The sequence below is a fragment of the Sinohyriopsis cumingii genome, chromosome 1 (assembly GCF_028554795.1).
Source record: "Sinohyriopsis cumingii isolate HCF-2022 chromosome 1, ASM2855479v2, whole genome shotgun sequence".
In the NCBI taxonomy this organism is placed as follows: domain Eukaryota; kingdom Metazoa; phylum Mollusca; class Bivalvia; order Unionida; family Unionidae; genus Sinohyriopsis; species Sinohyriopsis cumingii.
The window spans coordinates 93,885,222-93,900,632 of record NC_142961.1 but is presented as its reverse complement, the minus strand read 5'-3'; the positions used below and the strand labels follow the sequence as shown (position 1 = coordinate 93,900,632).

Below are 15,411 nucleotides of genomic sequence, written 5' to 3'. Positions count from 1 at the left end.
TCTTATTGTGTCGCATGATTTTATATTCAGGTTGTTTACATCAGATTTATTAATTCAGATCTTTAACAAATTTATTTTGTTCTGATTTACGTTTGAGAGGAATCTTAAATTTAAAAGATTCATAGGAAATACAAGTTGCTCATTAACATGAAGAGTCAACCACTATTTTGAAATTATTATGAATTTATTCGGAAAAATTCAGGATAACATCATTGTGATATACCAAAGCTGTTAGCCCATCCACATATTTAAGATAATCGGTATATCAGCACATTCAAGTTTAAATTCATCTGGAACTTCACTGCAATTAATTTAAAACACTCTATACTTTTGGACTTGTGATCAAACTTGTAGGACTGTTTTGTATTTAATCAAACCACTGTAAGTTCCTTTCAAATTTTCAAATTGTATTCTAAGGAAATACATTATTTTTTTTAATTCTACGAAACTTGTTGATTTTCCCTCTTTATTGTTACCTATGTTTAAGGCCATAGAGGTGTAACAGCAACTTGGAGGTCATTCCTTGGTCCTCATTCTGTAAAATATTTCAGAGAATTGTTTTAAAAATTCAAATTTAAATTCATTTTATTTCAGAATTTTTCTTGTGTCTGCTATTTTTATTTCACATATTTGAGAAACATCCAATGAAACCAATACATTTTAACAAAATGATCTAACGTGCAGAACATTGTTTTAAATCAATCCCAGCAAGGGTTAGGATCCTTGAAAACGGACAAATTGCTTCAGCTTGCCAGACAAAATAATCTTGCAGGAGCGAATACTTTTTTAACAAATCAAGAAATAAAGCATATTTTAATCCAATTTTTGGTGGGAAAGAAACATTTATATAAAAAGTTTTGATTTTGATTAGGAAGTCTCTCTGGCTCTGAAATGAAATTAAAAGAATTGAAATTAGATAACAAGGTCAAATTAGTGCAAAGAAAGCTTCAGCTTAAAAAAGAAATTATGGACATACAAAACCAGGAGAAAGAGAAATGCAATTGCAGAAGCATGATAGGGAGACAGATAAAAAGTATATATAAAAATGCAAAGAGATGAAGAAATAAGAGAAATGCCATTTAAATTAAAAGAATTAGAACTGGCAGACGGAAAGCAAAGAAAATTTCCGCATTCATAACGCCAGATGGAAGGTGTTGCCATTTGGTATTAGTAGGTTCTCCGTAAACGTTCCAGCGTTTAATGAACATGACATCGTCTGGTCTAGACGAATGTGAAGCCTACATTGATAACGGCAACATCTACAATGACTCCTGGAAAGGTCAATTGGAAACCATTCGGAAACCTTTTGTACGATTCAATGATGCGAAGTTGACAATTAATCTAGGCAAAAGTTAATTTTGCTGTGTGTGTGTTTCATTTTTAGGATATATTGTGGGGCAAGGTTGGTGAAGGTGGGGCAAGGATGGTGAAGGTAAACTAATAAAAGTTATCTCTGAATCTCCAGTGCCTATCACTATAAAGAACTGAAGAGACATTTCGGTATGGTCGGATATTATCGGAAAGTCTATTAAAATGGTTCTATGATTGCTGACTTCTTGACAAATTTGTTGAGTAAGAAAACCAGTTTCATTGATCAGACAAATGTCAGGATCAGAAATCTTTGCTAAATTGAAGGTATAATCACGAGTGCACTAGTTTTTTCTGTTGATAGAAATAATGTAGGGGTTGATGAAATATGGATTCGGGACAATAATCATGGTGTCGATCATACAGTGTGATACTTGTCACCATCGCAAAGGAGTGTTTTGCTTTGCTATTGACTTTGCAACCCTTTGAAATGTATATAAGTTCGTCTCCCTCTCTGAGTATTGTGGTCTGTGATCACAACATCCTTACAGTCATTAAAAATGGAAGCCAAAACCAACATATTGTTAAGGTTGAGGTTGAAGTTACAGGATTACAACATTGACATTGAGCACATCAAGGGAAACAATGAGCTGATTGCAGATGCACATTAAGGTATATATCATTATTTTATTTTTAGCTATAATGAATGTCATACATAAGATATGTACCTATGTAATTCCTATTACTAAAGTATCATATGTAGATTTAATTAATATAATCAAGATATCTTTATTATATCAATAATTCTTTTTCATTAAAAGAGGATGTGTTTTGCATATATATATATATATATATATATATATATATATATATATATATATATATATATATACATATATATATATATATATATATATATATATATATATATATATATATATATATATATATATATATATATATATATATATATATATATATATATATATATATATATATATATATATATCTGTGTGTGTGTGTGTGTGTAAGTTGTCTAGTTTTGTTTACCACGATTGTTGATTTTAAAGGTGATAGCTAATATTTGTTTATGAGTGTATATTATTTTTAAAGATACTTATTACTTGCAAGTAAACATGTTTACTTGGATTTGAGTTCAGGTGTTTTTTTACATAAGAATCTTTGCTGTTTGTCATGTTCTGAACTAAAGTTTTAGTGAGAGAATTGCCCTTGTTTAGAATGTTCTGGAAATATACACTTGGCCTTCATTTAACCTCGTATGGATTCCGCAGACTGTCATGTTATTAAAACAAATAAGCCACATATATAATACTTATCTGAACTTTAATTTTGGTTTCCGTATAAAAGTTTACGATCGTTTATGATGAGGATGGAAAGTTCTGCAAATACATTTGCACGCTTTATCGAAGTGACCAACAACCATGCAATACTTTGGAGGCTATTAATCGCAGACATATTTAAACATGGAGACAACGATCAGATACTAGTACAACCAAAATTGATGTGCTTATGACAAAACAACATCAGAGATACTTTTCATGGAAACGAATATACTCCATCACGTTTACCATAATATTCATTAGGTTATATCAACTAAAAGTAGCAACATTTCTTAAGTTTAAACAAGCAAAATGAAATCTGGTATGTATTCAATTTTGCATGAACATAACAATAAAAACCACATCTAATTTTGTATTTTATATTGAATTCGAGATCAATAATACTTATTATGTATTTAAGTTAGATATGAAACATTTCTAGACTTAGTTAATCGAAAACAATGAGTAATTAAAGCACATTATTTAGAACGAATCGATTTTAATATTTTATGGTTGGAATAGTTAAAAACTAGAGCTTAAATCAATTACACCTAGAATTTCCTACTGATAACACATGCAAAATCACAATAATTACAATCAAAAATAAATAATAAGTATAAATTCCGTCAAAAGCAAGCAATAATACTTGATTACATAAATCATAAATTAAGCTGAGAATGTTTTCTTACATTGTGTTTAATTTTGATACAGTTTTTTTTTATCTTCACGTGCTTGAGATCAAAACGGAGGTATCCATTTCAGAAAAAGTTATCCAACATACACTTAGTGATTATAATAAACAAAAACTTCGTTCGAATAGATAATGTATGAGTATTATTATTAACATTCTAATGGTAGCTATTGCTGATATTGGCAGTTAATTTCTATGAAACCAAATAAGGTTAAATAAATTTAGCAAAATAAATAGGACGGCAAGATATGCCCAAGATGTAACACCTCAAAAACGGGAAACAATATCACAGGGTATCAAACGTCTTAGTCAGCAGATCATTGCATTCTACACACTGAAAGTAATGTAAAACCTAAACAGCATTTACAAATCATTGTATTCTTCACACTGCATGTAATATAAAACCTAAAACAAATTTACAGATCACTGCATTCTACACACTGCGTGTAATATAAAACCTAAACAGCATTTACACATCAATCATTGCATTCTACACGATGCATGTAATATAAAACCTAAAACAAATTTACGGATCATTGCATTCTATACACAGCATGTAATATAAAACCTAAACTGCATTTACAGATCATTGCATTCTACACGATGTATGTAATATAAAACCTAAACTGCATCTCCAGATCATTGCATTCTACACATTGCATGTATTATAAAACCTAAACTGCATTTACAGATCGTTGCATTATACACACTGCATATAATATAAAACCTAAACAACATTTACAGATCGTTGCATTCTACACACTGCATGTAATATAAAACCTAAACAGTATTTACAGATCACTGCATTCTACACATTGCATATAATATAAAACCTAAACAGCATTTACAGATCACTGCATTCTACACATTGCATATAATATAAAACCTAAACAGCGTTTACAGATCATTGCATTCTACACACGGTAGGTAATATAAAACCTAAACAGCATATTTACAGATCATTGCATTCTACACTCTGCATGTTATATAAAAACTAAACAGTATTTACAGATCATTGTCTTCTACACACTGCATGTAATATAAAATCTAAACTGCATTTACAGATCATTGTATTCTACACACTGCATGTAATATAAAACCTAAACTGCATTTACAGATCATTGTATTCTACACACTGCATGTAATATAAAAACTAAACAGCATTTACAAGTCATTGCATTCTACACACTGCATGTGATATAAAACCTAAACAGCATTTACAGATCATTGCATTCTACACACTGTATGTAATATAAAACCTAAACTGCATTTACAGATCGTTGCATTCTACACACCGCATGTGATATAAAAACTAAACAGCATTTACAGGTCATTGCATTCCACACACTGTATGTAATATAAAATATAAACAGCATCTACAGATCATTGCATTATACACACTGCATGTAATATAAAACCTAAACAGCATTTACAGATCGTTGCATTCTACACGCTGCATGTGATATAAAAACTAAACAGCATTTACAGGTCATTGCATTCTACACACTGCATGTGATATAAAACCTAAACAGCATTTACAGATGGCGATACATAGACTATGATATAATGTTTGAATTATAGCATGTTTTGTTTCTTTTATCGCGTATTGTTAAGGTTAAAGGACATGCAAATATTTTAGTTGTAAACGATAATGGAAGAATAATTATTGAGAATGGATTTTATTTCTTACGAAAGAGATGATATTAAGCTTAATGATTATCACATGTTCATAACGTTTGAAGATTTGCTGCTCCCAGCCGTTGTATGAACAAAATGAAATAGAGTAATACACAATGAACAAGAAACTGAAAATTAAATATTCGAATTAGATGATGCACCAAACACTGCTACAAAAGTTATTCATCTTAATGCGATCACTAAGAAATTTAGAATTCCACATCATTATGAAATATTGACAGATCATTGACTGGTCTATCCATTTACCCGGGATATTGGATTTATGACTACATTGCAATATTCATCATCAGAGGGAATATAGGGTGCAAGGCAAGATTATGGTCACTTTCTTTTATGATTATATGATAAGGGAGAGGATTGTTGATGTTGCGGATGTTCAACAGTGAATACGCCTACATATAAACAGAAAAGGAAACGCCGATGTGCACAATATGCAAATGTTGTTTCTGATGCACATATAAATATTAAAAATAAAGTTAAAGTCTATTGTGTTCTAGATGTGGTGATATCCGAAAACGTTTCCTTACGTCCAGTTTGTTATTTCATAATTGTATCTAAATTAACCTCATGATTATGCAGTGGTACAAGTGGACTTGATTGAAAACAGGATATAAAAGTTTGTGTTTTTGTATGTTTTACTGTGATTAATTGTCCAGATCTTATCTTATATACGATAAACTTACATCAGAAAATATAATTTTAGTGAAAACAATGCTTTATATATACGATTATACAAATTTAGTTGATGTAACAAAAAATCAATAACCATGACAAAATTATCAGCCACTGGTAGGCGTCATATAGTATTTTAACGAGTAATAGTAGATGAATATAACTGTCATAAAAGATCTTGAAAGTATCAGATTTATAGTAGTCTGTTACTCCGAAGATAGAACCTACTTTAACGTTTATGAATATGATGTACCAGTCATTAAAATACATGACATAATTGTGAAGTTAAACGAGTTTTCATTCCTCGTGATATAAAAGAAACTTTCATTCGACTCGAATGTCAGTTTGATTACAGCTTACCACTGACTAAATAATGTATCTGCTAAAATGTTATACATCTCAGTATAACTATTTTTGTCTTTTCCAGTTAAAACATTTTATTTGCTGACAAATCAACGATCAGCTATGTTAGGATTTTCTAGTCATACTACTTTAACAAATTTCATCCATTTCGTAAAAATTGTATTTATACTTATTTCATTTCGATTCTTTATCATGATGTTTGTATTCGACGCTGGCTTTTATGACATTTCTCTTTATTTTACTAACTCTTTTAACCTTTACATTGCTTGTCATGCTTGCAACACTGATATGTTGTTTTTGTTCATATAAAATTTTCCATCAAGTTTCTATTAAGCTAATAATATTTCTTGTAATCGCTTGTGTGTATATTTGGTGTCATGTCGTTGTAGCAGTTGTCTGTTTCAACATTAATGCACTCAGAATCATTACAAGTTTAATTTTGTCACCATATTGGTACTTTAACATGTTCTAGTAAAAACAATTATCTTTCTTCATGCTCTGTAACCCCATAAGAAACTGAATGAGTTACATTCGTTTTTATTAAGCAGTGCTCGATTACCAAATAGGCAGAGTAGGCACCGACATAGGGGCCCCGCGATAACGGATCAAAATAATATTGATAAAACTTATTAGGAGATAATTTGCGAGGTGGGGGTGGGGCAAGATTTCGACTGCCTAAGGGTCTAAGGGCCTCAAGAGGGTTTATTCCGGCACTGTCTTTAAGCTAACTACACACATATTATTGTTCTTTTTGCAAATAATATATTCTTTGGAAGTTTAAATATTTCTTTTCATAAATAAATAGTTTTCTATTTGTTTTCTTTATTAAATTCTGCATTTGTTTTCCAAAAGACTATATTATTCATTGATTTAAACAATCTTTCTCAAAATAATTGTTTGCTTGGGATTTTGTTTCGGTGGAGGTTTTCTTCAAAGATGTGCTTAGTTTCTATGCCTGGGTGTAGCCATAATAGTGAATGAATTATCTATCATTGCATGTTAGTGTACATGATAATCTAGGTACTCTAGCGTTGAACTCTTTCTATCTCCTATCAATTGCCTTTTGTCGTGGAATAATATTTTCTGGTTCTAAAGGATAGTCTTCACACACACAAAAAACCGTGCAAATGTCTTGGTACTTCGAAATGTACATCTATAATTCCGGCAGTTTTTTCACGAGAATAACTCCATTACGTTATTAGCTTTATTACGTCTTTATATGCAGTTTTTAAATTTCTAACTGGCACGAGCTGGAGCAGGGTCCAATCCTAAGATTTGTTTGTGTTCAGATTTATAAAGGATATAACCTCGATCTTGAGGTATCGTATTCTCTATTACTGTTAACTTCGTTGTAATACAAACGATTTGCCCTAACATATCAATTATATATCATCCTTTTTCCTTCTCTGATTCCAAATTCAATCATTAAAATATATTAATCTGCAAGCGATTCTAATTCATTCTTATTCATTTTAAAAGAAGCACGATGAGCTAGTGCTTGGGTAATACTAGGTCTAGTTTATAACCATACATACAGATTCTCAATCTTTATTTCCTCGACATATCTTGTGTCTATGAATTATTCATTCCTTGAACTTTATCAAATTTTTCTAGTAATTGATCCATGCACCGATAACTATAACAAAAATGTATTGCTCTGTTAATAAATATCTAAGAAACCTTCTTGCTACAATCTTTTAACTATAACAACCTATATATTTTTCATCATTATTTTGGTATTATTGATACTTTTTGGTCTGTTTTACGAAAGCTTTATAAATGAAATAAAAACTTCTATCCAGCCAAATCATGAATAAATTGTGGAATAAATTTCAAATCGTTAAAATTTTAGTTACAATGGAGATGTGCTGGACCACAATATGTTCCAGTTAAATGATTATGATCTCTTGTTTCGTATTTCACTTGGTCAAAGCTTTTCACAGATATGACATTTCTTGATGGAATTATAACACTTCTTATCTTTGTCAGTGAATATCATTTCATCATTGTGTTATTTGGTCTTAGTTCTTGATCTTCAGTTTTGAAAATGACCCTACATATCGGAACAATTTACCTATTCCGTGTTCCTTTCTGCAATTGTTGATGCACGCTGAGAACTGATTCCCTGTTGGTATATAATTTTCTGTTACCATTTGCCATGACGTATTGGGCGTCAGGACTTCTTCAAGATCCAGATTAATGATCGCATTATTCTTTGCAGCCTCAGTATTTAATGGCGAAATGATACTTTCAAAATCACAGCAAAGTACAAAAGTAGCTTTTACTTGCCTTTGACTTTAAAATATTAATGACAGACGCGTCATTTGGCATTACATCTATTGCGTTAAATGTTTGGTTGCATAGTCACTTTTGCTTTTATGCATTTATTTCAGAATTGTAACCATTCCGACACTTCTTTAAAAAAGGTTTTTATTTATGTGCATGCTTTCGTGAGATCAAATCAATATATATATATATATATATATATATATATATATATATATATATATATATATATATATATATATATATATATATATATATATATATATATATATATATATATATATAAAATTTATTCCCACAACAATGAAAACGACGACAATTATCACTGCCACACACATATGTTAACAAGATTTACATATCTCTTTCTCTTTTGTTTTTGTAACAGTTTTCATCTGGTTAATAAATGTTGACGAATATATTAAATTCATTGTTAAATATTTGCATATCGTGTATATTTATTTGGCATTTATGGAACGGATTTTTATATTTATCAATGTTATATTTTTGTGGCCTATATGGATTATCTCTAGGCGGGATAATAACTGACTATATTGAATACAAACACATCAGTTGTCTTATTTTGTACATTGGGACAGACTATCCAATCTTTTCTAAATCTGTGCATCACTTTCCCCTTACTGTTCTAAATGGAACAACATGAAATTTTTTTATATCTTTTTTAAAACTGAATGAATGTCTGTAATTGTTTCATGGTCAAATTATGGATAAAACGATTCCTCAACTTTATCTCCAATTTTAGTTTTGTAAAGTGATATCAATCTACTTACGGATGATGATATACTCCATCTCTTTTGTTTGCTAAATCGAGCTTACTTTTAATGAGCCCAAATACCTATTTCTTCAGCTATTTTTCCTTCATTTCGCCTTACCGTGTTAAAGCATTAAATGCGAATGCCGCTTAGTTCCTTTGTTAGCTTCAAATCTATATTGACTTATTTTTAAAGAGACGTGTGGCTTTCATATGACAATATTTCGATTTCATTCACAAATTTCGTTAGATTTTAATTCTTTATAGACGATGATCTAGAGGTTGCAACCTCTTTTTTCTCAGATTTTGGCATTTTGTATCAAACAAATTCTTTATCATTCAAATAATAATATTTTCTTCCAGCACGAATTTTATAAACAATAGGAGTCTCTTTTTTCTATGATTGTTCCCCAAGTTTAAAATGGGCATGAAATTTACTTTCTATGCTTGAACATTGAGATTCTTTTCATTGCTTTTCACATTCACACGCTATTTTTTGCCTGGTTGTATCATCCCCATATTGCCTTTGAGATTTCAATATATATATATATATATATATATATATATATATATATATATATATATATATATATATATATATATATATATATATATATATATATATTGTGTGTGTGTGTGTGTGAGTGTGTGTGTATGGGTGTGTGTATGTTTGCACAAACTTTACATCGTGCTTAGTGTGTATTTCCGTTTCATCAAAAGATTTAGCTTCATAAGACTCATAGAATATAATTGATTCCATGTATACAGCTTAAATTATTTACATATTAATACTAAAATGATTCTTTTGTGATTCGTCATATCCTTTATATTTTAGCAACACATATCTTTTGCCATTCATTTTTAGTTGCTACAGTTTGTTCAGTCTTGATTCCGTCCTTTTGCTTTTTGTGTATAGATAATTCCTCCTCGTATACTGAAGTATCCCAATATTCTCTGTGTTTATATTTTCTAAGTTATATGCTACAATTACTTTTCTGATTATAACATTCTCTTCTGCGATATTTAAAAAATAACATTTAGCATAAATCGACTCATATATTGAGAATATCACTTGCTGACCTATTTTTTAGTGTACAGTAGACATCCGTTACGAGAAATCCGAATGCATTAATTCATATTTTAGATCTGTTCACTTCCTTGTTCGCATTAATTGGCGACATCTCTAAACAGTTATGTAATATATCTACCAATTTCATTTTCAGTAACATACTTATTCGTTCGCGCCTTAAGGGTTCGATTAATCTTTCCATCACAAACTCATTTTTGTTTCACTGAGGAGATACTATTTTTAAAAGTGTTTTCCAATTATTTCGATACCTTTTCGTTTAAAATCCCTTCATTTTATTGAGGAGTATTTGTTCTGGCTTTAAATCTTAAACCATTTCCATAATGGCATAATTTATCTCAGCTGCCATTTAGTTTTTACTTTATTAGCTCAGACATATTTGGACAACACGTCTACCACTTTCAAAATATGTCTATAACCATTATTCAAGTAGGAAATGCTTCCTAACGAACTTGATCCACCTGAAGAGGTTTATCTGCGCTACTATATAAACACTTCCACAGAGAATTATGCTTATGTAATGTGTGAGTAGACTATTTTATCATCAAGGTTTCTTGAAGTCTTAAAGACTGCTTCTTATCGTACCACATATTGATTTTGCATCTTCTTCGCCATCAAGTTTAATTTCCATCCATAACTGATTAATATTCTTAAAACAGCTGGACCTTTGAGGTCGTAGTAAAGATTCCGTAAATACCGTTCTTTGCAAATTTCATGGATTATTATAAGTTTTATGGCCTATAAATTTTTCACGATAGCAAAGCCACCCATTATAAGAATGGCGGTGTGTGTATCTCCCAATATACACGGTATAACACGTCTAGCTTCTTGACAGATGTATATGCAATTGTCGAGTCCAATTTGTTTACAGAACGCTATTCATGCACATAAGAATGGCTCCCTTAATTCATTGACTGATTTTACCTAATCAACCAGAATTCTATTACTCCTTAAATTATGTTCTATTATTTTTATATGACTTAAATATAAACAATTTATTGTTTTATTATTGGTGCTGATTTTATATTATTAGAATATAGTAATTTTTTCTTGTGAGTAAGAATTAAACTTTCTTTAGTTCTGAAACGACTTATTACCATGAAAGCTTTTTTCTCCGTATGATAAAATAAGATGTGTCACAGATGTCTTTGTTTTAAACAAAAGAAAGACCTGGATATTTTTCGATAATAGGGAGCGCTCAATGCTTCTCTGCATAGATGTTAAAAACGTTAAAATTAAAATAAATAACGTAAAAAACGCATTTTTTTCTCAATAAATGAAAAACGAAAAAAAAAACGTTCCAGTAGTTTTTAGGCAACACAAAAATCAATATTTTACTTATTTACACGATACATACCAGTTTTAAAGTTTCAGTGATACAGGTATGAAAAAATGTCAAAAGTTTTAAACCGTAGTCCAGATAACATTGAAAATTTTTTCACTCAATGTCGTTATCACCATCTGACTGATCTGACCACTCTATGGTTTCCTCCATATAATTTATATCGTCCAGCTTTTCCTTTAGGCGAAGATTTGCATGCACAAACACTACATCTCGCACTCTCTTGCACTGCATACAGTTTCGCTTTTTCGTGTGAATGAAGTCAAATGTTGACCAGTTTCTCTCGCAGGCGGAGGCGGACGTCACCTGTGCTAAGACCCTAACCGCAACTTGTTGCAGCTCCGGAACGTGAGCTCCGAATGACATCCACCACCTGTATGCTGCCATTTCTTTAGCAGCTGCAACCGCCATCGGTCGAGCAAATAATCCTTGTCCTGCACGATACACGACGTGCTGTTGCACGGCTTTCACCTGCGACTGAACGTCGTCACCGTATATTCTTTCTATCATCGCGTGAAAGCCTGAGACGACTTCTTCGTTTTGATGTTGCAAAAACTGAGAATGCTCAGGGTCGAGCACAAAACCGGCTGCATGTAGATCTGTATGCAACATTTTCCATCTGTCCATAACGAACTGGCGAATTTGTTTTTTTCGTGCTGGTGGTAAATCAGCAGCTTCCACAGACTGATCGATTTGGAACATTTTCCAATATACTTTTCCTGTACAAGGTACTTCTCCGTCAGCCAGTCGCAGTAGCTCAACAATCGGCTCACACACTTTAGTTATTGCTTCCACCGAGCTCCAAAACGTTCCATTCAAAAGCATGCTTGTAACTGCCTCGCCTTTCTCTTTATAAACTGTATCATTTAGCCATTTTTTGTACCCACGACTTATCACAGTTTCCTGCAGAGCATCCTTAACTGTACTCAAGCGTTGGAGCATAATAAAGTGAGTAGCAAATCTCGTTTCGCCGGGCTTTAGAAGGTCTAGATGAGAATGATTGCGAAAACAAGGCCTGGGAATACTGGTGATTTGTGATGAATTTAACGATATCTTTAGAATCAGTAATTACACTATCTATCCATGGCAGCTTCCCTATGTCTTCAAGTAAAAGATCCAGACAGTGAGTCGTGCATGGCGAGAAAACTATATTAGGATATTGCTGCTGTAACATCGTACGAGCTGCAACACAAATTGATGCACTGTCCGTAATATCTTGTATAACACTTTCCATGCCATACGATACAATGCACTTTGATATCTCACCAGCAATAAACGATCCATCTTTGATTTCGCCGGAAGTATCCAAAGCATTGAGAAAAATACATCCGTCACCAGTAGCTGCAAGAAAGTTAACAATGGGCTTGTTCTGCACATTTGTCCAACCATCAGACATAAGCGTAACTCCGTGCTTGACGGCCTCTTCCTTAAAAGAGGCCATATATTGTTTCACTTGATGTACTTCCTCAGCTAGCATTTCAGTTGAAATTTTGATTCTGCTTGGTGCTTTATAGTGAAGACCACATTTTGCCACGGCAGCTATAGCAGCCTTAAAATAAGTACTGTCGGCAATAGCGAAATGTATGCCGCTGGTATGAAACAAAGGAGCGACAGCTTTGTCTGCATCCTTTTTCGTAGCACTCGCGAACACAGAGGGTAACGACATCTGCTTCTCACTCGCCTCACTACTAGCGGCTTTTGTGGATTTATCCAGTACGTCGAGTTTCCGTTTTTTCGCTTCCGCTTCTAGTCTCACTGACTGCTGCTTCTGTAAGGCCTGCTGCACTTCACATGGAACTTTTGAACATTTCCTGATGCCACACTTTGGATCTCCAAGTAGGTGACCTCTTATACGTACAACACCACCGTGAAATTCTTTATTACAGTAAATGCAACTAACTTTGCTCAAAGTGACATTATCTTTTTCATCTAGTACTAAAACATGTTTCCATTCTTCACTTTTTTCTTTCGGCATTTTAACGGCTACACACAAGAGGTATTTATTTTAATTTCGTAATTTACTATCAGACAATCTTAACCGCTACTGGTCCGTTAGCTGTGTATATAAGGCTTCAGTACGAGCCAGTATCTTTCTGTAGCCCTGGCAGCTCGGCCTACTCACCGAGCTGTCGCAGTGGGAAAATCGATTTTTCCACGAAACACTACGACTATTATGTGGAATATCGACTGACGAGTTTCTAAAAGATGTTTTCGTAGTCAACTAGACCTATAAAGTATATGAAAATTGTTAAGGCATAGCTTACAGTCAATTTCAGTCTATAATTGCTATTTTGTGAAAGATATTTATCCTGATCTGATGACTAGAAAATACTCAAAAAACTACAAAAATATGACTTTATAGCATGCGAAACGTTCCAAAAAAGGGACTGCAGAAGGTTAAACACAGCGTCATCTTCCAATGTATACACGCCTGGCCTACACTACCAGATATCAGCACTATGTTGTAGCATGTTTACGCTACGTAGGATAGCATCATAGATTCATTATTGATCGATATTTGTTATCTAGAGTATGACAGAGGACCGCCTGTATGGCCGATGATAAAAAAAATGGAAGTACCAAATATAAAAACGCAAAAAAATAAAAAAACGTATAAAAACGCGCTTTTCGAGGTAAAATAAAAAACGAAAAAAAAATCGTTTTTATCATCTATGCTTCTCTGTAGATATTATTATTTGATATATGTTACTTATCTCATTAGGCTAGAACTGTATTTAGTCTATATATACACGCTAAAATTATAGTATTGATAGCTGAGTAAAACGGAGAAGTTGTTTAAAAAATCGCGTGAAAGTAAATTTCCGATATGATGTAGGTAAACGACCTGCAAGACATGCTATAACCTACGGGTGAGTTGTTCCTTTCCTATACATATTCATAGGGGAGAGGATTTAGGCAGTAAGATGGACATTTTACAAAAGGTTTCCATGAATACATACATACATACATACATACATACACGCATACATATATACATACATATGTATATGGTCGGTATTTTCAGGAGTAAATGAGATAAATGCATCACAAAAATATAATGTTGATACCGTGTATATGTATGTTCGTGTCTGTAGAAAAAGTCTGATGTACTAAGTATATCATGAAGATCTAAATTGTAATAACAATATTCGATAAGCAGAAAATTAACAATTTTTCACATTGATTAACATAACTAAAGCAGTTTACTTCACCGTCCGCCTTTTTCATTTACTTAAAACCCTTGGTGATACTGTAGCTACAGAAACAATTATATATATACATCAGACTTTTTCTACAGACACGAACATCGAAATGTATCCACTAGCTTTCAGGTGCTTCGTTGCATATCATTATAATACCTATTGCCATCATCGCTTATTTAATGTTGAATGGCGCGAACGACTTGACTTGACTATTTGAACTTACGTCGTTTTCGCCCAGCTATGGCATGTACGACGGTTATATGCCAGCACGGCTGGCTGTTTAATTACTCCTGGGGGAAGGAATCAGTGCCTCGTCCCCCACGCATTTATGTGCTCAAAGAACACTATGTAACCGAGCCGTCAGGTTGTAGAACTATGATGGTAAGATTGGTTGTGCGCTTGAACCAAGTGTGGTAAGACGTCGATGTACTTGAGAGTGTGTTGATGCGTAAAATATTTCCACATGCGTTCTTTCAAAGTGAGTGTGCTGAAAACGTTCCACGATGCTGGCTTTGGTTTTGGGATTCTCGGTGATGAAACAGTGAATGTCACATTTCTTTAATTCTTTATGGAAAGCTTGGTTCAGAAATTTGGTGCCTTTCTCAGTTTGCCATCGAAGAGGATGACGACCGCTTTGTTTCACCACCAGTTG

General features: G+C 32.6%; 1 protein-coding gene across 1 annotated transcript; it reads right to left on the bottom strand.

Annotated features, from left to right (window-relative positions):
* Window positions 1-12,472: 12,472 nt before the first annotated feature.
* On the bottom strand, window positions 12,473-14,925 carry LOC149807360 (uncharacterized). Its single transcript, XM_089954194.1, has 2 exons — window positions 14,916-14,925; window positions 12,473-13,431 (listed from the first exon to the last, which is right to left on the bottom strand). The coding sequence occupies exons 1-2, from the start codon at window positions 14,923-14,925 to the stop codon at window positions 12,473-12,475; spliced, it is 969 nt and encodes a 322-aa protein (XP_089810320.1).
* Between the last annotated feature and the right edge of the window lie 486 nt (window positions 14,926-15,411).